The sequence below is a fragment of the Pelodiscus sinensis genome, chromosome 10, assembly GCF_049634645.1.
Source record: "Pelodiscus sinensis isolate JC-2024 chromosome 10, ASM4963464v1, whole genome shotgun sequence".
Lineage (NCBI taxonomy): Eukaryota > Metazoa > Chordata > Testudines > Trionychidae > Pelodiscus > Pelodiscus sinensis.
Window position 1 is genome coordinate 26,960,990 of NC_134720.1, and position 27,382 is coordinate 26,988,371.

The 27,382-nt window shown below is 39.1% G+C and overlaps 2 protein-coding genes across 10 annotated transcripts in view; one reads left to right on the top strand and one right to left on the bottom strand.

The window, feature by feature from the left end:
* Window positions 1-27,382, top strand: part of MED12L (mediator complex subunit 12L) — a 348,149-nt gene that overhangs the window by 187,989 nt on the left and 132,778 nt on the right. The window lies entirely within an intron of this gene.
* On the bottom strand, window positions 1,368-22,487 carry GPR87 (G protein-coupled receptor 87). The gene is made up of 3 exons (XM_075937733.1): window positions 22,069-22,487; window positions 7,050-7,181; window positions 1,368-2,486 (listed from the first exon to the last, which is right to left on the bottom strand). The coding sequence occupies exons 2-3, from the start codon at window positions 7,081-7,083 to the stop codon at window positions 1,462-1,464; spliced, it is 1,059 nt and encodes a 352-aa protein (XP_075793848.1). The 5' UTR covers window positions 7,084-7,181; window positions 22,069-22,487; the 3' UTR covers window positions 1,368-1,461.

Genomic DNA, 27,382 nt, shown 5'->3' on the forward strand with positions numbered 1-27,382 from the left:
AATGGCAAATGAAATTTAATGTTGATAAATGTGAAGTATTTCACGTTGGAAAAAATAATCCCAACTATATATACAATATGATGGGGACTAATTTAGCTACAACTACAATTGGAGTCATTGTGGATAGTTCTCTGAAAACATCCACTCAGTAAGTAGCACAGTCAGAAAACCTAACCAACCAACCAACCAAAAAAAAAAAAAAAAAAGTATGTTAGTAAAACCATAAAAAGGAGATACAGGATAAAACAGAAAATATCTTATTGTTTCCATATAAACCCTCCCCTTGAATACTACATACAGATGTGTTCCCCTCATCTCAAAAAAGAGATATTGGCATTGGAAAAGGTTTAGAAAAGAACAACAAAAATGATTAGGGGTTTGGAACGGGTCTCATATGAAGAGCGGTTAAAAAGACTTGGAATTTTTAGCTTAGAAAAGAGGAGACTAAGGGGGATATGAGAGGTCTATATAATCATGATTGTTGTGGAAAAAGTGAATTAGGAAAAGTTATTTACTTATTTCCACAATATAAGAACTAGGGGTCATCAAACTAAATTAATAGGTAACAAGTTTAAACCAAACAAAAGGAAGTTTTTCTTCACTTAGCGCACAGTCAACCTGTGACACTCCTTGCTAGAGGATGCGGTGAAGGCTAGGACTTTAACAGGATTCAAAAAAGAGCTAGATTGATTCATGGAGGTTAGGCCTATCAATGGCTATTAGCCAGGATGGGTGGGAATGGTGTCCCTAGCCCCTCTTTCTTTGGAGGTGGGTGCCAGTGGAAGGATCATGTGAGGATTACCTGTTGTGTTCTCTCCCTCTGGAGCATCTGGTATCGGTCACTGTCAACAGACAGGATACTGGGCTGGATGGACCATTGGTCTGACCCAATATGGCCATTCTTACATTCATTGTGCTGCCCACCCTTTTGCAACACCCTTTAATTGGGCTAGGATGAGATGCTGCCTTTAGTGTCTTGCTTGTTTCTACAGAGGAGGAGTGCTGAGTATATTCAATAAGAATAGAGGTTGACAAATTTTTTCTTTCCAGTTTTTAAGTGTGATAGTCAATGGAGCTAAACTTCAAGCCAAAAAAAAAAAAAAAATAATGCCTATGGGTTAATGGGACTGTTTTTGGTCATTAATATAAAGGTACATAAATTCTGTTGCACAAGTTGCTGAAGATTTCTGGTAGGCTAAAAAATTACATGTTGAATACTAGAGAATCTGTTATCTAGTCTTCCTAATAGCTATTTGTAATTTTTAAAAAATTACATTGCAAGTTGAAGTGAATAAAAATTAAATATTTGGTTATCACTGATATGCATATTCAGATTTTGTTGGCTAAGTATATGTTAAGCACACAGATAATCAAAAGAATTATTTTATTATTTACATGCTTTACAAATATATTCTTGCAAATGAACAAAAAGTCTCTCTGAGGATAATTTCATACATCCGTTTATTCGTGATATATGCGCACTTCTGATTTTCTGATGCTTTGAAGTGACCTGATACTTTCACTCCTGGTTCGCATATTTGATTTCTTGAATAGCCTTCGTGAAAATGATCTACACATGAAAAAGTAGATGATTGGATCCAGACACACATTGCATGCAGACAGGAAAAGTGTCATTTCCTTGCAGTAGTACAGAATTTTATGTGCTGAATCATCTAAAAATTCATCTATGTGGCTAAAAGTAAAAGGTATTCTACACAAATGATATGGAAGAAAGCATGTGAAAAATACAGCCACAACAACTCTTATACTTTGGTTGTGTTTTCGTTTTCTGCTTGATGAGCTAATAAATTGCTTGCTTGATTTGTATATGTACCTGGATATTGCAATGTAACATCCTATTAGTACTATAAGCACTACTACAAACATACAGGTATTGATATAAATTACTGCTTTATGCCATTTGACTCCCAAGGGAGTTTTAAGTTTTAAGCAGTCATCTATATTTTTCACTGTTGGATTCTGATTGGTAAGAATCAAATTTGGTAAAGCTAGAAAAGCCATAACAACCCAAACACACGCTGACAAAATCTTGGTGAAAGTAATACTGTACATTTTGGAATCCCCAAATGGCTTTACCACTTTCAGGTACCGGTCAATGCTAATAAGTCCAAGAAACACAATAGTTGTATACATGTTTGCATAAAACAAAACTGTGGAATATCGACATAGAAAAAAGTTGAAGCGCAGTGGTCCCAGTCTTGAGTCCTGAATTATTTTAAATGGAAATGTCAGTGTCATTAGAAGATCTGCAACCACAATGTTTTTGAGGTAAAAAATAAAGCTTGTTTTATTTCTGATGTGGAAAAAAATCCATACGGCTAGACCATTCAGCAAGATGCTTGCCAGGAATATGATGAGGTAAAGCACTGGCAAAACAATGGTTGTAAATTCATTTTGTGTGGAGTTCCCAAGTAGACTTGTTGTGTGATTAGTTGAAATACTGTTGTCTTGGCCCAGATGATCATCTATACAAATGATGGGAAGAAATAATGTAAGTGTGTTTTGATAATTGAACAAATGATTGCAGCAGCTGTTCTCCAAAGCTTGTCATATTATCATCACTGGCTGAGCCCAAATGATTCTCAGCTGAACCAGTTTAGAAAACCTGAGCTTATTTAATACAATAGCCTTTAATATTACACTTTTTAAAATAAAAGCAGATAGCACTTGTCAGCCACAAAATAAATCAGAATATTAAAAGCGTTGGCTTTTCTTTAGAGCTGGAACATGAGGACACTTCCATAATTTAATTAAGAGGACAAAATCAATGCATGTGGCTAAAACGGATCATTATAATACTCGTCTTTTTCTATAGAATCCTTCAGCATCTAAAGTATGTAACAACAAATCGTACATCTGTTACTGCATTATGGGGTGGGATCCCATAACACCCTCCTTATTAGTTCTAGATTTACTGTTTAAGAACCTGAAGGGTTAAGGGTGCTGCTCGGAAGGAGGGCTGTTGAGCTGGGCACAGAGTGCCCCACTGTCTTGTGAGGCTGGGGACAGGTGGAGCTCTGAAAGATCAGCTTTTAGCCAGGCTATCCATTTAAAAACAATGGTGGTGACATGCCTGCTCCCTCAAGCATGGAAGAAGGTATGGTGCTACAGTCTGAGCTATATTTAGGTATGAAACAAAAAACAGGACTATGTAGCACTTTAAAGACTAACAAGATGGTTTATTAGGTGATGAGCTTTCGTGGGCCAGACCCACTTCCTCAGATCAAATAATGGAAGGAAATTGTCACAACCATATATACCAAAGGATACAATTAAAAAAATGAACACATATGAAAAGGACAAATCAAATTTCAGAACAATAGGGAGATGGGGAGAGGGGGTGAAGGTAAATGTCTGTGAGCTAATGATATTAGAGGTGATGATTGGGGAAGCTATCTTTATAATGGGTAAAATAATTAATGTCTTTGTTTAAACTTAGGCGTAAAGTGTCGAATTTAAGCATGAATGACAGTTCAGAGGATTCTCTTTCAAGTGTGGTCTGAAAAGGTCTTTGAAGCAGGATACAGGTAATCAAGTCGTTGAGACAATGTCCTTTCTGGTTGAAATGGCAAGAAACTGTTTTTTCTTTGTGATCCTGTCTAATATCTGTTTTGTGGGCATTGCCACCAGAAAGGACATTGTCTTAATGACTTACCTCCCCTCCCATCTCCCTTCTGTTCTGAAATTTGATTTGTCCTTTTCATATGTGTTCATTTTTTTTAATTGTATCCTTTGGTATATATGGTTGTGACAATTTCCTTCCATTATTTGATCTGAGGAAGTGGGTCTGGCCCACGAAAGCTCATCACCTAATAAACCATCTTGTTAGTCTTTAAAGTGCTACATAGTCCTGTTTTTTGTTTCAGCTACACCAGACTAACACTGCTACATTTCTATCACTATTGAGGTATGGCAGACCTGCTACCAACATGGATAGGATTGTATTGAAACAGTTTTTAGAGTGGGGTGCTGAAAGCCGATGAACAAAACTGTATATAATGGAAACCACCTCAAGCTCCGGGGTTCTGCTGTACCAGCGCCACAGTACTGTTGGTGACTATTTTCCCTCTTGTAGGATTGAGTTCTAGGAGACTTGTCTAGGCCCTGAGGATACCTGTGTGAGCTGTTGAGATTGAGAGGTCTCTCCTCCCTGTCAAGTGCTCCCAGTTTTTCTCATGGGTATACTACATTTATTTACTTTTAATAGCAGGCTAAATGAAATGTACTGAAAACATCACGGTTTGAACTAATCTACTGTGTATAAACTGAATGCATGGAGGGATTTCTAAACACAGCTTTTCTGATACTTCAAGCTTTCATCTCTTGTAGCAAAGCTACTATAGCAAATATTTTCCTAAGAATCGCTTAGGAAAGCTTCCTTCATTGCCCTATTAACAAAAATCTTGACAGAATTCTCATATAAGAAATATAGTAATTGAACTTCTGTTACTCTTCAGATACTTTCTGAGGAAAATGTTCGTTCATATGAAGTCATTTGTTAAATTCTGCTGCAAAGTAAAAAAAAGTGGGATGCACACATGCCCACGAAACATTTTTTTATAATTTTGCATTGGTGTGTGTTCCCAATTCATAATTCCTGCCAAGGTCAATTTATTTGACCCTTCAGTTCATTTTTGTGGGGTAAATAAGTACACCGAGGCATGAGATGGAGAATATACTGTGTGCTATCTTTTAGGCTGAAAATATCCTTCTGTCCTCTGAGTCAAATGTGCTTGGTTGTAGGGTCACATGGAAGAAAGACGATGGCCTCTGCATGAACAGTAATGTGGGGTTTAAGTCTCAATGGAATAATAAGCAGAAATTGGAGGATTTTAATGGGTACTTCAATTGGATAGGAGAGCCAGCCTTTTCTACCTTGCATCTTTGCCTTGTAAGGCTCGGCTAGGATAGTGAGAATGGGTGGTTTCTTTTGGCACAAGATACACATAAAGGTAGAATTTGTGGGTGGAATTATAGCTTGCCACCCATATAAAAAGCCTTGTGATTTAGTAGGTAAGCAAGCAAGGTATCTGGGTGGAATCACCCAGCCAACAGGTTTGTTCTTACCCACAAGGGCTCTCTGCATACAGATACTGATGTGGTATCTTCCTGCCATTGTTTAATAAAATTGTGATCTGTTTTTGCTATTATATTATAATCAAACACTTCTGCATAGCACTTTAAATATCCAGAATACCACACTGGCATTTGTTAACCAAAACAGTACTTCTGTCAGAGGAGGGGCATTATTATTTCTGTTTAACTGACAGCAGGAGATTGAGATACAGGGGGGTTAATTCTTTGTTGGGCTCATTGGAACAAAGTGTCCATAAACATAGGTCAGGAGAAAGGTCCATAAGTGTAGCACAATGGGCATACCGGGACCCCCACTCTATTAGAAAGACGATCTCTGTGCTATGGCTATTCCTGGCTGCTGGAGTAGTCCATAGGGTCATAAACAACTAGACACATGCCAAAGCAGCCACCCTATTCAGAGGCTGGCAAGTGGCTTTATGTCACTTCAGTTGCTTACCTACATCTGGTCTGAGAAAGCTAGAACCGAGAACTGGATTTAGAGTAGTTATGTGCCTGAGGCCAGACATAAACAAAGTGGCAGAGTGCAGTCTCTTTACCTGTCTGTGCCTATTATTTTGACCAACAACAGGACATTTTAAAGAATCATAAAGTTGCTTTTCAGTTAAAAGATGGAAGGAAAATTAAATATTTGTAGGGACTGTACCTTTAAGACAAAGTATTTTGTGAGTCTAAAGATTAGGTTGTACAGTATTCCAAGTGAGAACATAAATGAATGGCATAGACCATAAGGAAAAGTGACAAAACTAATACTCTTTTTAGAGTACTTAGCAAACTAATTAAGATGGACAGAGGAATATTTGTATTAGGCTATGTCTAATCTATGATGTTTTCCGGAAGAGACAATGCAAATGAAGCGCAGATTAGCATTTTCTCGTGCTTCATTTGCATAATTTCTTCTGATGTGTTTTTTGCGCAAAAACAAGCAGTGTAGCCATTTCCTTTTTGTGCAAAAACCCCTTTTTGCGCAAGATCGTTATACATCCTTTTTTGAGTCATAACGATCTTGCGCAATAGGGAGTTTTTGCACAAAAGAAAGTCACACTGCTTGTTTTTGCGCAACCCTCCTCTGCACAAAAACATATCAGAAGAGAGTATGCAAATGAAGCACGAAAAAATGCTAATCCGTGCTTCATTTGCATTACCTCTTCCAGCAAATATCATAGTGTAGACATAGCCATAGTTAATTAACATTAATAATTATGGACCAGGTTCCTGATTGACCTTAATTCACTTGGACTCTAAAGGGAACTGACTATTCAGCATTTCACAGGACTAGGTCATTTGTTTTGCAGTGCTGATATTATGGCTTATGTAGGTGTGTAAATATTTAGCTGACACAACCTGTGCAAGTGCAGTATAATCAGAATTTATCTCTTATATTTACCAGTACACTGGCAGTAAACTTTTGATCTTAATTATAGGTTATTGTTTGGCTCTTTTTCATAACAGAGCATTGTCTCTTATTTAAAATGAGTTATTCACCCAGAATTGGGAAGGTAAGAATTCTTTTTGGCCCTTATTAAATGGCTAAATACGATATTCAATTTACTTAATTCCACAAAGCACAAAATTATAGTGTTTGTGGCTTTTAATATTTTGCACATAAGCATTTGTGAATAAACATCTAACATCCATTTTTAACTATTAATAATTTAAATGACTGATTTCATCGGACTCCTAATAATTAAATGTTTCTTTTAAAAATAATGGCAAATTGTATTGTTTTAAAATTGCTCCTCCCTTGCACTTTTGTGGTGTATTAATCTAAATTGGAAGCCCATTGAGGAATTGTGGTGTAATACTGTATTTTGTTAGCCTTTTTTTATAGGGACTTCAAAAAAATTTCTCTTGATAGTAACCATTTCTAAATTGGGAGTACTGTAAATTATTTCGTAAGTAATGCTAACTTTTCAGAATTCTTTTAAATGTACCTGGTATTTTCCAGTATGACAAATTGAACCCCATTATATTTGTTGCTGTTGACTTTCAACAGAAATGCTTCTCAGGAGACACACAGGATTTATGGGCATGGGACTCAGCCAGGGCTGTTCCAGCTGGAACTTCTGAAAAATATAGGAAATAAAAAGTAATTAATATAAGCAGAAGTTTTAATGCAACAGCAGCATCTCCAGCATTTCAGAAACAAAACTGAATAGTAAATACAGATGAGTCCAAACACTTCATAGGTATTCTTCCACTTAAGTATTCCCTAATTTTTTACTCTGGTTTTCCCTCGGTATTCCTAAGCACCTTTTAGAGTACTGTGCACCAGTATGGACTGGTGTTAGAAACATATGCTAATATACAAACGTAACTGCTTTACTTTGCTCATTCCGTTGTCCTAGCTGCTGAAATGCCTTTTATTGCACCTTTAACAATTTTATCTCTTCCTTATGAGTAGCCCTGGCAATTGACGACATCTCCCTTGATGAAGAATTTTTGATTTATGCCCATCCCTTGTTGGATGATCACATGCTTAAGTCTATTCTCAAGTTTGGAATTCCTAGTGACGAATTTGAGCTGCTGCTCTTTATCGCTGGACCCTCTCGTTATTTTCTGTCTCAATATATTAAGCTTTTATATACTCTGGATAAACTTGCAAGATATAAATGATTATACCTGAATAAAAGACTGGCTATATCTTGTGCTATGGAGAAAAATAGTTAAGATACTATACAATATACATTTTCTGTGTTTCAAATTAAAAAAAGTAATACACAGCCAGAATATTCATCTGTTGTTGGTGTTTTTATATATTAGATATATTTTATAGATATAAATACAGAATGTATGATGATGTTTTATCTTGACTTAATACATGGAGTTTGGTGGGGAGTTTTTTTGGAAATGTTAAATTCTTTGCTCATGAACTTGCCATCTGAATGGTCTGTTTTTATTGTGTAGTCATTTGGGAGGTCAGCCTTTAGAGAGAGCACAAAAATTTGGGCTCTGATAACATTTCTTGATACCTTAAATGACCACTCCTTGGAGCAGCTGGTTCTAGAATGCATAAGAGGAGAGGCAATTCTTGATTTATTCTTAAATGGACCACGGGATCTGATCCAAGAGGTAAATATAACTGGTCTGCTTGGAAATAGTGATAATAATGTAATAAAATTTAATATTCCAGTGGTGGGGAAAAGACCTCAGCAGCCCAACACTGTGGCATTTAATTTTAGAAATGGAAACTACACAAAAATGAGGGGATTAAATCAAAATTAAAAGTTAAATTGACAAAAGTAAAATCTCTGCAAGCTACATGGAAATTTTTCAAAGATACCATGTAGAGGACCAACTTAAATGTATACCTTAAAATAAAACAAACAAAAAAGTGCCACCGTGGCTTAACAACCAAGTTGGGGTAACAACCAAGTAACAGATAAAAAGACATCTTTTAAAAAGTGGAAGTCAAATCCTAGTGAGGAAAATAGAAAGGAGCATAAACTTTGTCAAATTAAGTGTAAAAATATAAGAAGATAAGCCAAAAAGGAGTTTGAAGCACAGCTAGCTAAAAACTCAAAAAGTAATAGTAAAATGTTTTTAAATATATCAGAAGTAGGAAGCCTGCTAAACAACCAGTGTGGCCCTTGGATGATGGAGATGTAAAGGAGCATTCAGAGATGATAAAGTCATTGTGGAGAAGCTAAATGAATTCTTTGCTTCAGTCTTCATGGCTGAGGATATGGGGGAGATTCCCAAACCTGAGCCATTCTTTTTAGGTGACAAATCTGAGGAATTGTCCCAGATTGAGGTGTTCTTAGAGGACGTTTTGGAACAAATTGATAAACTTAACAATAACAGGTCACCGGGACCAGCTGACATTTACCTAAGAGTTCTGAAAGAACTCAAATGTGAAATTGCAGAACTATTAAGTGTGGTTTGTAACCTATTCTTTCAATCAGCTTCTGTACCTAATGACTGGAAGATAGCTAACATGATGCCAATATTTAAAAGGGGCTCTAGAGCTCATTCTGGCAATTACAGACCAGTAACTCTAATGGCAGTACCTGGCAAATTAGTAGAAACTAAATTGTCAGACACACAGACGAACATAATTTGTTTGGGGAAAGTCAGCGTGCTTTCTGTAAAGGGAAGTCATGCCTTACTAATATACTAGAGTTCTGGGGAGGCGGGGGGGTTGGGTTAATAAACATCTGGACAAAGGGAATTCAGTGGATATAGTATACTTAGATTTCCAGAAAGCCTTTGACAAGGTTCCTCATCAAAGGCTCTTAAAGTAAGTTGTCATGGGATAAGAGGAAAGGTTCTTTTGTGGATTGATAAATGGTTAAAAGACAGGAAACAAAGGGTAGGAATAAATGGTAAGTTTTCAGAGTGGAGAGAGGTAACTAGTGGTATTCCCAAGGGCTCTGTCCTGGGACCAATCCTGTTCAATTGATTTATAAATGATCTAGAGAAGGGGGGTAAACTTTGAGGTGGCAAAATTTGCACGATACCAAATTGCTCAAGATAGTTGAGACCAAAGCAGACTGTGAAGAACTTCAAAAAGATCTCATCAAACTAAGTGATTGGGCTACAAAATGGCAAATGAAATTTAATGTTGATAAATTTAAAGTATTGCATGTTGGAAAAAATAATCTCAACTCCACTTATAATATGATGGGGACTAATTTAGTTACAACTACTTGAGAGAGCTTTTGGAGTCATTGTGGATAGTTCTCTGAAAACATCCACTCAGTATGCAGCACAGTCACAACCATCCAACCAACCAAACAGAAACAACTATTACTAACCGTATGTGTCAGAAAGGTGGAGTTGATAAATGAGAACTGTAAGCTTATCTTTGAGAATTACAGGTCATCAAATGAAATTAGTATGCAGCAGATATAAAGCAAACAAAAGGAAATATTTCTTCACACAGTGCATAATCAACCTGTGGAACTCCTTGCCAGAGGTTGTTGTGAAGGCCAAGACTACAACAGGGTTTAAAAAAGAACTAAATAAGTTCATGGAGGATAGTCCATCAATGGCTATTAGCCAGGGCAGGGTTCATGTCCCTAGCTTCTGTTTGCAAGAAGCTGAGAGTGGCAACAGGATGGATCATCTGATAAGTACCTGTTCTGTTGATTCCCTTTGAAGCATCTGGCATTCACCATTGTTTGAAGATAGGATACTGGGTTAGATGGATCTTGTGGTCTGATCCATATAGCCTAGCTCTTATCCTAGTGTACTTTCAAACCTCATTGCTTTAAAGCAGCCCATTTTACAGGAAATGTCATCCTTCTGATGATGTGAGAAGAAACATAATATTCCCAGAATTCACACACTTCCACATATTATTGCCCCTTTAGACTTGGAAATGAAGACTCTCTTCCTTGTAAAAAGGAAGAGCTGGAGCAGATGTTGATGGAAATGCTACAAGGTATCATGTAGTTGGTGACTGACGTTATCAACTTTCAGAACAGTCTCTTTTTTCATGTATATATTGTATTTCTGTGAAGGACAAAGTTGGTCTTCACTGTATTACCATAGTTTATTGCCAGTAACCTCAGCTTCAGTGAAAGTCCTTTCCTCCCTCCTCCAGCCAATTTCATTCCATTCAGGTATGTCAAATCTTTTATCTTATAAATATGTATACCTCTGCATATCTTATAAATATGTATACCCCTGCAGTTCCATTGGTCCTTCATGCCTGGTCAGCTAAGGGTGCAGTAGAACTTGGACCTTTACTCAGTTAAAAATTTACATCACGATTTTTAGCATTTTTGTTGTTTGGCTCTGGTTGCTTGTGTGTGTGTTTAGTGTTGGTAAAATAAAACCTTGACAGTTTCAATAAATGTAGGTTAAGTACATATTGTTGCATAGATGGTGTAATCTTTTACTAGTAATGTTGATAGACTAGTTTATGTGCATGATTGACATATCCTCATACAAGAACTTAAATCATAGTTACAAAATATTACATACGGATATATGGGCTTAGTTAATTGTGTTTCTAACTACCACATCTTTGAATTCCCTGACCTGTTTAGGAAAAGTTGCAAATGGAACAGTTTTAGAAAATATGTGGTGGAAAATTGGGATCTGTAAATCTCATTGCTCTTTTTCTGAACTTTAATTCACTACTTTTTAATTTTATCTTACAACTTTTGTTTTCCCAGGTCTAGATTGCATATGTTGGGTCATAATTATTTTAAATGTAAAACGTGTTAACTACAGTATAACTTGATCGATGTATTGCATTTGACAATTATTCCAGTCATTACCATTCATATTGGTTGAAAAGTTTTAAGTATTAAGCCGTGGAAAAAAGAGATTGAATATTACATTTATCATTGGTTGGCTGCATGCATGTTCATTTGTTTACCTAAGAGAACCTATTCTTTACAAGCTACTTAATGTTAAATATTAATACACAATATTTTTTAAAAGAAAACAATATAAGTTGCAATGTAATACAGCATATTTGTTCACATTACTTTTACAAGCACCCCTGTTCCACTCCTGTGCTTCACTACTGGAACCAACTCTCAATGCTTCCTTTGTTTATTTCTTCCCCTCCCATTCCTGTCCCTTTTTCTATGCTCGGAATGATCTCCAGTCCATTAACCAGGCCACTCTACCCTCCCCACCTCTGCTCAGGTTCTTCATGAAAATACATGTCTTACATGTTGTCTATAACAAAGCTTAATTTTCATTTAAAGGAAAAGACAGAAAGCTGTAATGGGATGTTCATGCAACATAACTGAGTAACCATCTGGTCTTATTTCTGTAACCCTTGCACTTCCTCTCTGCTTGCCACTCTTGCTTGTTATGTTTGCTAGCTGTGTAATGCCCAAAATGGATCATTAGAGACCACGTTTTTGTATTTTTACTGTTACGGGATTAGCACACTTTTGAGAACTGTAGAAATTAGAGAAAGCATTCCAATTACTCTGTTCAAATAGGAGCCAAGTATAACAAACACGCTGTGTGATATTTTGCCAGGTAATGTTTGTAGCTATCATTTGTTAAGAGGTCGAGAAAAATCGAATGCCAAAGTTTCAGGGCAAATGATTGCACATGGGAAACTGAGAGGCTGGGGGCAAGATTTGTGGAGGTTTTTTTAAATATATCTAAAAATGATAGAGATACTAGAGCAGGTGTTTGCGATCTACTGCATGTGTGCCACTTAAGGTACGCAAGCTGATTTTCAGTGGCATATGGGAGGGAGCTCAGCCCCACTTCCCACATGCAGCTGCTGGAGAGCGCTCCCTTCTCCCTGCAGCAGGTTAGGCTACAGTTGGAGGAAGTAGCGCTGGGGCTGAGGCTCCTCAGAGGCAACTTGGCCAGGACCAGAGGTGCTGCTGCCATGGCCATGCAGTCAGGGACTGGCCCTGAAGGCTGAATGCGCCACTGCTGTGGCCACGTGGTCCAGAGATGGCCCAGAATCATACGGCAGTGACAGCTGGGGCCTCTGGGGCTGGTTCCAGACCGTGGGTTGCGGCAGTGGGGGTTCTGGGGCTGGCCCTGGACCATGTGGGCCCTGGCAGCAGCAGTGGGGCCTCCCTTAAAGATGGCCCAGGACAGTGTGGCCACAGTCATTACTGCAATGGGGCGCAAAGCCAGGTAAGGTCCACCCTCATGCCCAGACCCTTCCACACTCCAGTTCCCTCACTCCCCTCCCCCTGCCAAGACTCCACACTCCAAGCTTGCTCTGACACCCTTCCTTGTTCCTGCACTCTTCGTCTTGGCTGAACACCCTGCCCTGCTCTTGCCCCTTCCTTCCTGGCTTGACCAGACACTCCCACCCTGTTCCTGCATCCCCGTTGCTGCTGCACCCTCTGCTGGCTACACACTGCACATTTCCTTGCTCCTGCTCCCTCCACCTGGCCAGACACCCTCCTCCCAGCCTGCTTCTGTACCCTACCTCCCACCCAGACCTCACATCCTCTCCCTCTTCTGCAACCTCCTTCCCTCCCTCCCAGATCCTGCACTTCAACCCTGTCCTGCTTGCTGGCAGCCCTTTCTCTCACACTGTACCCCTCATTTTTGTCCCTATACCAGAGTCTAAGGGGGTCCATAAAATCCACTAACTCCAGAACCCCAGAAAAGTAAACCTGGTCTATGGGAAGCCCTGAGCCTCCGTTCCCCTCTTCCCTTCCCCTCACCCTGTGAGACTGGGGCACTAGAGAAGAGAGGTGTCTCAGCTGGGGGCCACATCAGTGAGGGTTGGGGGGTTTTGGAGGAGGTTTTTTTGCATCTTTCAGGTTTACATTGAACCAGATGGGCCACGGGCCAAAAAGTTTGAGAACCGCTGGGCTAGATGGACCTTTGGTCTGATACAGTAAGGCCATTGTTATGTTCTTATGTAACCAGCAGTGCAAAGGGCAAGAGAATCTTACCCAGGGTGTATTATTTCATGTATTTTCTCTCTGAAGTACAGTTTCATTAGAACGTAGTGGCAGTCTCCTTAGCTATGCCTAGAAGTAGGAACCATTTTCTCATGCACAGAAAATGTCTTGCGCATTTCTGTATTCTGTGCAAAATATCCTGTTTGGTCTCCTAGTTCCTCCTTGGACTTACCCTCAACCCTGATCTCATCTCTTCTTAAGATCCTCCAACACCGCACTTCATCACTCAACCAGAGAGCAGTAGAACTTCCTCAAAAACTGGTCTAATCTCAGAACAGCTTTCCTAAACTCTCTTCAATCCCATCTCACCCACCACCTGTTCTCACCGGCTCTGAGTTCTACGAAAGTATTCTCGTAACATTAGGAAATACTCAGCGAAGTTCTGATGTCAAAGGGCAGACTTGAGGCACATAGCCCAAGGTACTAAAAGAAGCTTACACTGTACATTTTCCAGGCTGCATTATTTCATTGTGGATAAAAAACTTTCACTGTCGCTCTAGAACATATTGACATTGTCCATCTAGAACAGGAATCAGCAACCTGTCAGAGGTGGAGTGACGAGATTTGACTTATTCACCTCTGTATACAGGTCCAAACACCGATGATACTTTTTAAACTCAATGATAGTCCTGCTTACAGCGTCTTCATTAATAAAGAAATCTGCAGATCTTACCTTATAGTGCAGAGGTTGGCAATCTTTCAGAAATGGCATACCAAGATTTAACTTATTCACAGATCTGTGTGCTGGGGGGGGGGGGGCTAGGGCAGGCTGGGTATGGTGACCATTTTTTCTGAACCCGTTGTGGCTTGGGAGAACAGTTTAATTTAAATTATTAAACAGATTAAATGTTTTTACTTTCTCATGTTATTTTATCAAACTTCATTTAAAATGAAGTAAAATATTATGTCCAGCACAAAAGGTTTCCATGTTTTCTTTCTTTATGGTATGGCTGGGGAACCTTTTTTGGGTCGGGGGACACTGCCCCAAAGAATCAGTTGGGGACCAAACAAGTGAAAAGCAAAAAAACTCCTCCAAAAACTCCCAACCCTCACCGACGTGGCCCCCAACTGAGACACACAATTCTTCTGGCACTCCAGCCCCATGGGACGAGGGAGAAGGACAGGGAGGACTGAGGTTCAGGGCCTCCCATAGGCCAGATTTACTTTTCTGGGGTTCTGGAGTTAGTGCATTTTGGGGACCCCCCCTTAGACTCTAGGGTGGGAACAAAAATGAGGGGTTCAGTGTGTGGGACAGAGCTGCCAGTGAGTAGGACAGGGATGGGGATGTTGGTGGAAGTGGGGCATGTGTGCGCGAGGTCTGGGTATGAGGGGTTGGGGTAGGTACTTACTTGCTTTTGCCCTTGTAGCCTATAGCACTTCTGGTTTAGACCTGGCCTGAGAATGAAGGAGTTATAACTGGATCCTGCTGAGCCTAACAGAGGCTAGATGTAGAGAATAATTTGGGCCTCTCTAGAGTAATTTTAAGGTGCCTACCTTGCTGTTGTTCAGCGCCTGGTATCTAGCAGCCCTCAGCCAGAGCTACAGTAGGTGTGCTTTGACCACATGAAATGCTGTACATACTGTGCCTTAAAGGCATTCTGTGGCTTGCGTCTGGGATACCTAGGAGACTGCCTGAAGTTCTAGAATGGAGAGCATGGTTAACAACTGTGCTCCTCTGGCATAATGGAACTGACCATTAAGGGTAAAGCTTGTATCCGGGGGAGACAAAGCTATCTTAAGGGCTGCGCCAAGATTCAGGAGGCTTACTCCATGAGAACTAAAAACCATCATTAACCACACATTCCATTTCAGCTGTTAGGTGCATTTCATTTACCTGCCTTCTCTAACGTAACTACATAGCAATGTGTATATTTAAGAAAAAAGAAATCCCCCCCTCCCATATACTCTACCAAACCAAGGCATTTCACTGTATGTGTTTCTTCCCTTGAGGAGGGAATGAGAGAACAAATGCATGAGATGTGCATTAAGCAATGCCGAACTAATGCAGGGGTTCTCAAACTTTGTGATATCACGACCCTCCGGGGAATCGGGATCCACAGTTTGAGAAATGAGGCACTAATGAAAGACACTCAGATGTGACAGTGATGAATGTGGTATTAGAACACACACATAGATGAGATTGATATATGGGCAAAGTGCTTCTATTGTGAACATACCTCATACTGGTAACTGCACTTTTGCTGGTATAACTTATTGCAAGTCCTTCAAGTGAAATCAGGTATGGCAGTGTAAGTACTCTTATACCAACATAATTGCATAGACAATGTGGCTTTTACTGGCTTAGCTAAGTCAACAAACACTCAAACATAGCTATGCTGGCAAATGGTTCTTCTTAGACCTGCTTTTAGTGTCAGATTGTGCTCTCATCTATGCTGGTTTAAATTCAGAGTCATATAATTGATACTTCTAGCTTTACACTTATAGCTGAGTAAAGTTTGGCTCTTTCTACATGACACTCCTCAAGTCTATTGTGGACAAAGGCTTCACTGCAGAGCAGCAAAAAGCTAATACTGTATGCAAGTGAAATTTCAAAAACTGGTAATTGGACTGTTATAAACCAGGAAGTTATAGGAGGCAAAAAAGGGTTTAGACACAAGATACCTATGTCTTTAAAAGTGAAGTGAGGATAGAAGCTTTTGGAAGATGTTTTTGTTATTTAGAACCTTTTTTTATCTTGAGTGTACTGATTAAATGGAGCAGTGCTGGAACCAGATGAGGATGGCAGTTGGGAAAGGATACAATACAGAGAACTTTTTCGGTAAGTTCTATGTTGAATTGTGAGATGAGTTAGTCACCCAAAGTTTCTAAGTGTAAAATATGTATATCCGCTTCACAAAGCTTGGATAAAATACTGTACCTCAAATTCTCATATTCACTGTTAATACTGCCAGAGCTTGCATAACAGTGTTTTGAACAGTCAGACAAAAGAACTGTGCTATTTTATATGAATGATTTTCTTTCAGCCTAGTACTGAGTTCAGTGTGCCTGGAGATGTGTACAGCAACATGAACGAACAAAGGTATATGTCCTTAGGGCATATATTTTCCCAGATTAAATTTTATTTTTTATGGGAACCAATTTTTTTTATAAAGCTATGTTGATAACACTTCTGCCATCCCTAAACCTTAGGTTCTTTCAAACTTCGAATCTATTCTTATGAAATATCAGTTTTTCTTTTGTATAATATTAATAATTTAGTAAGAGCTTATTTAAACCTCCAAGTAGCTGAAGGCACTGCTTCTTGAGATACAGTGCTTTCCTCTGGTCAATTTGGGAAATGGGGTAATGTTTGCTAGTTACATGTGTTTACAAGTCCTCTTTCCTTAACTTCTTGTTTTGCTCTCTACTGTTCTTGTTGACTAATATACTTCAAAATGTTCTCATTCAGATGTTAACTTTAACTTTCTATATTGATTTCTTTGCTGCTGTAGTTTACCTATTGTTTTTTGCTAGGGATCAATTTTTTTTCAAAATATCTTTTCCTTCTCTCTCTCTTGTCTCTTGATATGTTCTTTAGACAACTTCTAAACATTTTCCTTCAGGAGCATATTATGTTTTATGCAGAGCATGTGCGTAGTCCAATAAAGCGGTGTTTTTGTAACCATTGATTTAATACCTTTTGTGTACAAGTAAACCACACACCTAGTGTGGTTACTGAGCAATGCAAGTGGTACCTAGATCACGGCAACAGTTAAGATCAAGAGACCTTTACAGCATGGGCTGGGAGCCAGCTGGCTTTTAGCTCAGAGGACAGAGGCTCTTATACTCCGCTCCCGAGGTCCCAGGTCAAATCTGCCTGGTGGCGGTTACATATACACTGTTGGTGATTTTATCTTTCTCCTGAAACATGCATAATGGCTTGATGGTGTGTTGATGAAATATTTTTTGGTGTTTTGGTGTGCTGGCCGTATTTCATGGTCACAGAGTGAAGTGGAAATAGCTACTGCATGTTCAGTGTGCGTGTTGGTGTTTTGTGTTGTCCCATACTTGCTCCAGACTCAATGTTTTAATCTGCTCTAAGCAGAGGATATTGTGTTTAAAAAAGGGCAAAATTATAAGAGATGCAGTGCTAAACATAGCCTTTTTTTGGCTTTGTGTGTTAGAACAAATCAATTCGAGAATCACCCGCAGGCATAGCCTGCTATTCCATTGTGCAGTTGACAGGTTTTTTTCCTAGGGAGGACAGAGGAGTTCAGTTGAATGGTGTCAGGCTTTGGGATGTCGCTGTGCAACTCCTCCTGCATCTGTCAGCCCCATATTAGCTCATGGATATGCTTTCATTCCTATTGTAGCCTGAGCACAGAAAATAAACACTATGTAATAGCCTCTCCTGTCTTCCTGTCTTTAGTCATTTCTGCAGGTAATGATACAGCCTCACAAAGAGCCTTCTTAGAATCTATGTTGAGAAACTCTCATATAAAGGATGCAACTTTCATACTTTTTCTCAGCAAAACCATTTCTGACTGATTAAATTGTCCCCTTAAATTCTCTTGCTTCCTCGTTCATGCTTTTTCCCTCTCTCATCAGTAACTTCTAATGCTTATTCAGCACCTTTTCTATTGCTTTGTTGTTTATTCAAAAGGGGAAGGAAACGACCTTTTTTGACAGTGTCTTTCTGTCTTAGGGTTTTGTCCTGGAGTCTTTCACATTAGTAACTCATTTAGTTTTCTTATCTCGGAACCCCTCTTTTCATTCCATTGCAGTTTGTTTTGGTGACCACATCTCTTTTCATAGTATCAGAGGGGTAGCCGTGTTAGTCTGAATCTGCAAAAGCGACGAGGAGTCCTGTGGCACCTTATAGACTAACTGAAGTGTAGGAGCATAAGCTTTCGTGGGCAAAGACCCACTTCGTCAGATGCATGTAGTGCCTCTGGAAATTTCCACTACATGCATCTGACGAAGTGGGTCTTTGCCCACGAAAGCTTATGCTCCTACACTTCAGTTAGTCTATAAGGTGCCACAGGACTCCTCATCTCTTTTCATAGTTTCAAAATCCACTTTTAAGCAGATGATTCCCCAAAAAACTTCATCTCCTCTGACCTCCCCCTTTGCTCAGTTTTGCACTTCCTTTTGTTTCTGATAGCTTTTGTATGTTCCGCCACCAACTTAATGGCAAAAGTTTAACTTCTTCCATCACATAGCCCCTTCCTTGCCTCTATCCTTTCCTCTTTCCCTTTCTTCTGCATCACTGTTGGTGTTTCATTATCCTCCTCTTTACCCAGTTTGATCCTCTTTGTTCCTATCTCTCATCTTCTCTCCTCATATCCAGTCTGTTGCCAAAACATACAAGTTTTAAATCCACCCTTTTCTCTCCATCCCTTCTGCTAAAATTCTTGACTATGCCTTGGACATCTACCTCCTTCTCTCAGACCTTACTCTTTTTGATCTGTCTACAACATGACTGAAAGAAAAAGCTGCCTTGTTTGGTGCTTGGACCATGTAATATCCCTATTTTAATTTATTTTATTAGCTTCCCTTTGTCCTCTGCATCAAGTTGACATTTCTAGTTCTTCCTGGCAAGGCTCTTTACAACACCTCACTTTGCATACATCTCTGTGTAATCTTTTCATCCTCTTCACTTTGACCAAGCCTCTCTCCTAACTACTCCCTTGACATTCTCTTCATATGCTTGTCTTTTATGCTCTCCTCCATGTTGTTCCTTGGTGGGGAGCAATCTCATGTCAAGCTACTTCGCTGTCATCAAGCAGAGCCTTCTTTTAAATACATATAATCTGTATTCCATTTAAGTGATCTTTCAAAGTTATTCGGAAGTAATAATTATTACATACAAAATACATTAAATCATTATTGATATTGGAGAATTGAGCATGCGAAAGTTAGAAAATATTAGGTTTATGGTTGCACAGGCAACATTACTTTGGCTTCTTGTGCACCCTCCTGTGCACTGAATTTGGCTGGGATCTTGTGGAAAAAGTAGTATATGAGCATGTAATTAAAGATTGTATCCTAGTGCATATACCCAACGGGTCTGAGTTAAGGTTTCATGGCATTCTTAATACTGATTTTTCTTGAAATTTTATTTAAAGAGGGAAAAATAAATTCTGTGTGTTTGCAATACTTTATATTTCAACCATATCTGAATCAATTTCATGGAACAAAGAAAAGATACTTCTCGAACTCAAAAGCTTGCTCTGGCAGTATTTCAAAGGCACATTATCAACAATGTAGGAGGGAGAAAGAGGCAGGTTGAATATTTTAAGACAAGGTTGCAAGAATATTTTATAATGGAGGGTGCTTGACAACTAAAGTATAGGATTCTCTGCCTTCACTATCAGCAGTTGGACTTATATTCCATTTAACCCAGTTGCTTTCTGAGAAAACAATGTGTTTGAAGCTGATGTGGAGGACTTTAAAGAGGCACTTCATGTCCTTTCTTTGTAGCACAGAAACATCATTAGCACCTCTTCTTCAATTTACTAGATTATTTATTTAATTATACTTTATTAGATTATAAATCTTACATCACAGCCTCCAATACTACTCTCTTGGCTGACTTAAATTACTGTTTATTCTGGTCAACCAAATAAATTTAAACTTATAAATGACTTAACAGGGAGCTCTCCTCACAAAAAGAGATCAAACAACCTTGGGATGTCCAATAACAGAAAGGAAATTCCCCCATACCAGTTAATTCGGTAGTTTTACTAAAGTATATTTTGGGAAGCAGTAGAGTCCACTTGTCCTTCTATTCAGCAGATGCTTATATTTAGCAAACCAGATGCTTAACAGGACAAAAATCTCAGACTAAACATATTTGACACACTTGCTTCACCTTTCTGGTGTCTACTCCCTGTGCAATTTAAAGGAATGCAGGGTTCAGTGTTGCATCATCTCCAAAATGACTTCCCACGTGAGTTGTTCATGTAGTAACAATGCAGTCTAGGCTGTTCCAAAGCCCAGAGTGCCTGAGGACCTTTGGTGCTCGGAACAGCTCAGACATGATCGCGTGCTAGTGCATGAATGGTTGACTTGTGCAGGTGAACCACCTGGACCCAGGGTTCTCTCCTCTCCCTACCCTTCAGGAAGACACTAGCAGTTAGGGACTGGGGACTAGGAATGAGATGGCAAAATTGTAATGTGAAAGGAAACTGGAAGAAATGGAGGAGGAGGAAGGAAGACAAAAATGGCCATGGGAGGAGCAGGAAGTGCAACACTTGTGACAATCAGTTTTTCTCCCACACCCATAAGACAAAAATATTCCTTCTGTTTCTGAAACCCATTTACACACTGCAAACAAACTCCCCACTCTAGCCTATCTCATCTCCTCTATTTGCAAACACCTATCACCTCTGATTGCCTCTTACTCTTTGTAGGACCCAAGCCACATCCTCAAACCTATGTAGGACAAGCCTCCTGTCTCTCAAACAGATCAATCGCCACCTGAAATATCTAAGGTGTATCCTCAGCATCAGAGTAAGCAATGAGAGGAGTGAGAGCAAATCTCATTTACAATTAAATTAAAAAAAAGAATTAAAGGCTTTTGTGAGGTGACTGATTTCTCTCTGAAAGAGTAAATAATATCAGGAAACACTTGCTTGAATCCTAATTTCAGAGCGGTACCTGCCTAGTCTCCATATAATCTGACTGCTACAATTTCTTTTGAGGGCTGACTATGTGTTCTCTGATTGTCATTTGTAATAAAAGTCCATGTAGACATTGTTTTAAAGCAAATTGCAAAATCTCCAAATACCACCTGATTTAAAAAAAAAAGCAAACAAACCCCTTTTCCTAATAAAAGCAAATGTGTAACGCAGGAAGAGGTTATAGTCTACTACAGTACATTTGACGTAATACGTAACACACATCCTTTTTAACAATACAGAAATTATAGTCTCTCTCTTACTTTGAGTCCTTGGAGTCTTAGAATAATTATTCAAGTGGTAGAATAATTATTAAGTGAGAGAGGTTTTTTAAAAGTGTCATAGATTGACATAGACTTGCCTCCTGAATTTAGAAGTACAGCTCATACTGTTGCTAAGTTGTTTAATAACTATGTGATTCTTCCAAATGACTCTTAAAGCTAACAAGTTCTAACATGATTTCAGAAGATTAAGAAGGAAGGGAGCTCTTATTCTTCATATTCTAATTAACAGACTGCAAATATATTTTCCTCTTTTTTTGAAAGAGGTGAAAAGAATTGAACATAAACCTTTTCTAACTAATTTGAAATGTATGGAATTTTTTTTCAATATTAGCTAGTCTACCTTTAAGAAATGGCATTTTAGTGAGACTTTGAGCTCCTGTACTTGCATAAGTATTGTACGGGAAACAATTCAATATATTATTGGTCTTTTAAACTCTTGGAAATAGAAAATACAATTCGTTTTCATGACATTTTGAATGGATTGAAGATTAGTGAAATCTCATTTCTGGCTGCAACTGTAAGACTTCACATTTAATGTGATGTCTAATTTATCATTCAAAACATTTTTAACTAGTGACATTTTAAGTTTTCTACTTATTTAAGAGTGGTAAAACAGGGTGATGTTTATATATTTAAGCATGTAACGAATACTCTATTAAACCTTTTTGACAGAACTAGAGAATGACTTACCTGTCGTCATTATTGTGCTCTGTTTGTCTCTTTGCTGCGTCTTCAGAATGCATTAAGTTCCTCAAAAATCCATCTTGAAACTAAAACAGGCATAAAACTATTTCTTGCAAAAAGGTAGTAATAGAAATCATTTCTGGATATTAGCTTTTTTTCATTTAAAGTGATTCTGCAACCTTCAGATTGCTTTTTATGACATCTGATCAGAGTTAAAATTCCCCGTGCTGGGAACAACTGAAGCAACTTGCTTTCTTATTCCTGGGAGTGACTCACATGGCAGTGTAGGTAAGATCTGCAAACTTCCTGAGTCTAAAGAAGCAGACAGTGATTCACCTGGAACAGTGGTTTACTGTCTTTAAAGCCAGAAACATTCAAGCTGGGTATCTGTGAAGAGGCTGAAAGCATGTTTTACATACTATATAACCATACCTATGTGTTTCAGTTATTCTTTTAGTATGTATATGAATTTAATTGACACTTAAAAATTTTGTGTTGGACATATATAAATCTGTCTTCTGTTGGTCATAACCATGATGTTACTTGTTAATTTCTTTGATTCTGTCTATATTTAGATATCATTAATGTTATAATTTGATCAGATATTTTGTTCTATGTGATGAGTAGAATCAAAATGTTATATACAGATTTTAACTAAGAAAGTTACTTAAATTAGTAAGTAACTAAAAAATAATTAGTCCATACTAATTACAATAAGAGCATTATTTTGAGGATCTGAGTGTTATCTGTGCTGCTTGCATTGCTACAAATAAGGGTCCAGGAACATAGATAAATCTTTGCTTAAATTAAGAGTGAAGTTAATGGCTATTGTTTATTAAGAGAGTTGGAGAAAGGTAACTTCATTTTAAACCAGGAGAAGAAGGTGGTTCTTTCTCCATTTATCCAGTCCCTGGTGAGATCATCTAAAAACACTACCTTTTATTAGAACTCCCCTGCAATGATTACCAAGCCAAAACTGCTTCTGGAGCGCATTTGATCCCTTGTGAGTTCTTCCCTGTCTTGTGTATATATATATATATATATATATTGTCCTCCTCTAAAGTCCTTGATTTTGAATTTGTCTTTACCCAACCATGCCAACAACAGGAGACAGTTTTCCTCATCCTCACTTTCATGTCTTAAACAGACCCAGCTTGGAAAAACAGTGCTAATACCAGATGCGTCTAATCCCCTGCTTATCAGAGAGCCCCTATCATTGTACTGGTGCACTGTTCCATCCTACTGCCTGTATCCAACCCCCCCCAAAACAAATAAAAAGAACACCCACTCTAGAGTCTGAGTTGTGAATACACTTGTGCTTTTATCCAGTTCTTGTCAAAGGAAGGTATGCCTACGTGCTTCTGCATTTTTGTAAAAATGTGGTGTGCTTCCTGATTTCAGGAATTGGATGTCTGTTCCTCAAGGTCAGATCCTGTATGGCAAATGGCAGTCATACAAAGTGAGCCAGTGGAAACATACATTACGCTTCTGCATATTACCTTTTGGTCTTTTATCAGAAAGTACAAGCTGTAATCCCAGTAACTAGGTTATTCACTCCAGTTGACTAGTTACACTGTAGCCACCAATGCTTCAGCTGCACTAACAAATTGCAAACTTACTGGTTTTGTTCTGAAGTGTTATCAAGTGCTAAGATAATTCCCACTAGGTTTTGTAGTGCGTTCGCCAAGTCTGTGCAGGATATAAGGTGCCCGCTGGCTTTATTGCAGACACTCATTAGTCTGCAAGCCTTACTCGTGGGTTATCCTCTTTATTAAGATTTGTGACGTTTTTCTATAAGGTACGCAGTCCCATATGAATTCTTCCTTTGGAGTATGACTTGCCTATAAAATGTAGGGTGGACGGACATGCATGTTCACTTACACGCACGCAATTCAATGAAAAAATGAAGCTAACCTTCTTTGACATAGTTTTAATACTTGTTAGGAAAGGCCAAGGTTTAGTTACTGGTATCCCAAAATATAATAGCTGGAATTTTTTAATAATGATTAATTACAATTGTGTTGGTCATGTTATAAATAACTAGCACACTAAAAGGGCTGAATACATTTGTTTCTTTCTGGGCATATGGCACCGACCTAATAGCTTTCCTTTGAACGATTGTATGTATTTTGATACGTCAGTGAAAATTGATGGAGTTTGAAAAGGTTAAAAATAAGATCATACGTGCGTTTTTTTTAATCCAGATGTGCGTGCCAGTTCTCAAGCTGAAGCTTGTCAAGGCTAGCCCATGTCTAAAGGGAATACAGAGGGGTTAGTCATGAAAGTGGCGTGAAAGAAATGAAAAACTTTGATGAAAAGAGCAGCTGAGAATCAACCCCATAACTTTATTATTATTCAGATTATTTAAAGGTGGAATGTGCTTGCAAATATATTATTCTAGTGATTATAGAGTAATTCTCACATTTCATAAGTCTTCAATAGATTTCTTAGAACAATTATTATGTTGCTTCATACTAAATCTTTTTATTGTCAGATTGTTAAGTTTATGTTTTAATACACATTTACCATCTGGAAAATACAAGTGATTTATTTATCGTGTTTTTAACCAAAAAGTAAGGGAATGAGCCAAACTTGACGCCTAGCTTGATTCCTCAGCAAGGCATGATTCCTCAGTCTTTCTAAAGTGGTATTCAACAAAGCTTTTGCGTTCTGTGTGTTTCAGGTGCAGAGGCTGACGATGTATTTTAATGTAATTCTGAAACATGAGTTTTGACTGCAAGTAGAATATTCTTCTGTTTTTAGTAACACCCACAGATTTATGGAACATGAAGACATGCCTACTTCTGAGTGCATCTTTGGAAAATGAAGCTACTCTGAGATGTTGTTGACTTAACTGAGTGTGCACATGGAGAGCAGTTATAACCATATCAGAGGAGGTTCTTAGAGTTTGTATGGCACTGTCCACTAATCATCTTCCTTTGATTGGAAATACACACATTAACTGTCAATGCCTATTCAGGCTCTTCTAGTGGACATTTATAAGTTTTAGCTTATGGAACTATATTTTTCTGCTTACTGCTTTACAGAAGTCTTGTACTTTTGCTTTGTCTTGATACCCACTCTACTAAAGGGACAAAGAAAGGAATTCAGTAAGAACTAAAATATCTGTTTGTCTTCCCTTCATCCCCTTATTTTTGCACTTCAGTGTTAGTGGATCACTAGTTGGAGTTATGTCTCTTGGGTGATTGGTTCCTCATTTCTGAAGGAGAACTACCACAGCTTGTATATTTAACTCATTTGGCTTAATTCCTATAATATTAGTATTTTGCCAATATCTATTTTAGGATTGATTTCATATAGCGCCTCTAAGCTTGGATACCATGTATATCTTGTATATCTTCCTTGGATTCCCAACTGCTGTCTACAACACAAATTTATTTCTAACAAATTGAGAGAGGTACTGTTGCCTTGTTAGAAGGCTTGCATGACTGCTTCTTAAAAATTAGGAGTATATATGGGGTCTAGTGTTGGTATTTGTGGGGCTCTTATGAACTTTTAATGCTTGACTGGGTTATTCCTACAGCTGAAAAAATGTGAAATCTGGTGATCTGAAGTTAAAATACCATGCAAAGACCAGCTCTCGTATTTAAAAACAGAGAATTGCGGCTTATCCAAATAAGACTATATTTAGCATGTGAGGTTCCTGCAGAACCTGGCTGCATGACCCTCTTAAAATGATTGGAAAACAAAATGACTTATAAATAAATTAAAAGTGGGAAGAATAAACTCAAGTGGCTGCTTTGGGGAAGTGACGTAGAAAGCCCAGACAGGAAGTATGTGAGGGGCGTTATATATATTTTAGAGTGCATCTGTATGTCTGTCTGAGATTCCATTTGTTCAATAATTCCTCCTAAATGGTAAAAGCTTGGACCACCAAATTTGGTAGGCAGCTTCCTCTTCTCCTAACTTAAAGAAAGGTTAGGTTTTGGTTATGCCAGGAGAACCAGAAGATCCAGGAAAAGATACTTTCTCATAACATGCAAAGGACAGGGCTGTTGTTCCAAGGGATGCAATATGAGAATGGCTACTGGGGGCAGTGAGCCTGCAGGAGAGAGTTATATTGCAGTGTGTCCACTGGGGATAGCCGTACCACCAGGGGAGTGATCTGTTTATCCTTGTTGAGTTGTAAAATTGGATTGCAAGTATCAGGAGACAATGCTTTTTTAATTGTTCCCATAACATAAGAACTAGGGATCACCAAAAGTTTAAAACAGCAAAAGGAAGTTTTTCTTCACACAACACAGTCAACCTGTGGAACTCTTTTCCAGAGGATATTGTGAAGACCAGGACTTTAACAGGGTTCAAAAAAAGAACTAGATAAATTCACGGAGGTTAGGTCCATCAATGGTTATTAGCCAGGATGGATAGGAAAAGTATCCCTTGCCTCTGTTTGTTAGAGGCTGGAAATGGATGATAGGAGAGGAATCACTTGAGTACCTGTTCTATTCACTCCCTCTGGGGCATCTGGCATTGGCCACAGCTAGAAGACAGATACTAGGCAAGATGGACCTTTGGTCTGACCCAGTATGACCGTTCTTATGTTCTTGTTTTGAGGTTTCACCGTCTTGCTTGCAAGCATACCAATAAGTAGCCTACCTGCCCCAAATCCTTTCATCCACTTCCAGCCCTTGGCTGTAGCCCACCCTCCAGCACAGCTTGCAGGCCACCAGGGAGGGGTGTGTCTTCTAGAGGCTGGGGCCAGCCCTCAAAGTCTCTCTCCCCTCAGACAGGCTTCAGGAAGTGGGGAGGGGGACACTGCAGGCCAGGGCAGCCTTCTCTAGAGCTCCCTCTCCTTGGTGCAGGGAGCCTACAGGACATGAGGGTGCTGCTGGAGGCTGGGCCCAGCTCTGGGACCCTCACTCTCCTCTGCTGACAGCCTGCTGAACACAGAGGTCCCCTGGAGGCCTAGATTGAACCCCCAGAGCCTGCCCCCACCACCGACAGCCTGCAGGCCATTCGGATAGCACTATGGGGTGGGGACAGCCCCCAGAGCCTGCTCCCCTAGCGCAGAGAGGGGGGCTGTTGGAGGCCAGTGCTGGTCCTCAGAATCTCACACTCCCTCTGAAACAGACTGCAGGACATGGGGGCCAGTGCAGGTTGGGGCCAGCCCCCAGAGCCTGCTACCAGTGCAGAGAGCCTGGACAGGCTGCAGGAAATGGAAGTGGCCCTCAGAGCCTCGCCCACCCTGAACAGGTTGTAGGCCACAGGGTGAAGACTGGACCCAGGGCCAGCTCTCTGAGCCTTGCATTCCCCTCAAGCTAAGTTGCAGGCTGCACCTAGCCCATGCAGCTCTGGTCTT

What these genes read in the sequence shown, in the direction of transcription:
- GPR87 (XM_075937733.1), bottom strand. Translation starts at nt 7,083, where the DNA reads ATGGGGTTCAATTTGTCATACTGGAAAATACCAG. An exon ending in GTCATACTGGAAAATACCAG is followed by an intron (nt 2,487 to 7,049) that starts GTACATTTAAAA and finishes TCATTTGTATAG; the next exon opens with ATGATCATCTGGGCCAAGAC.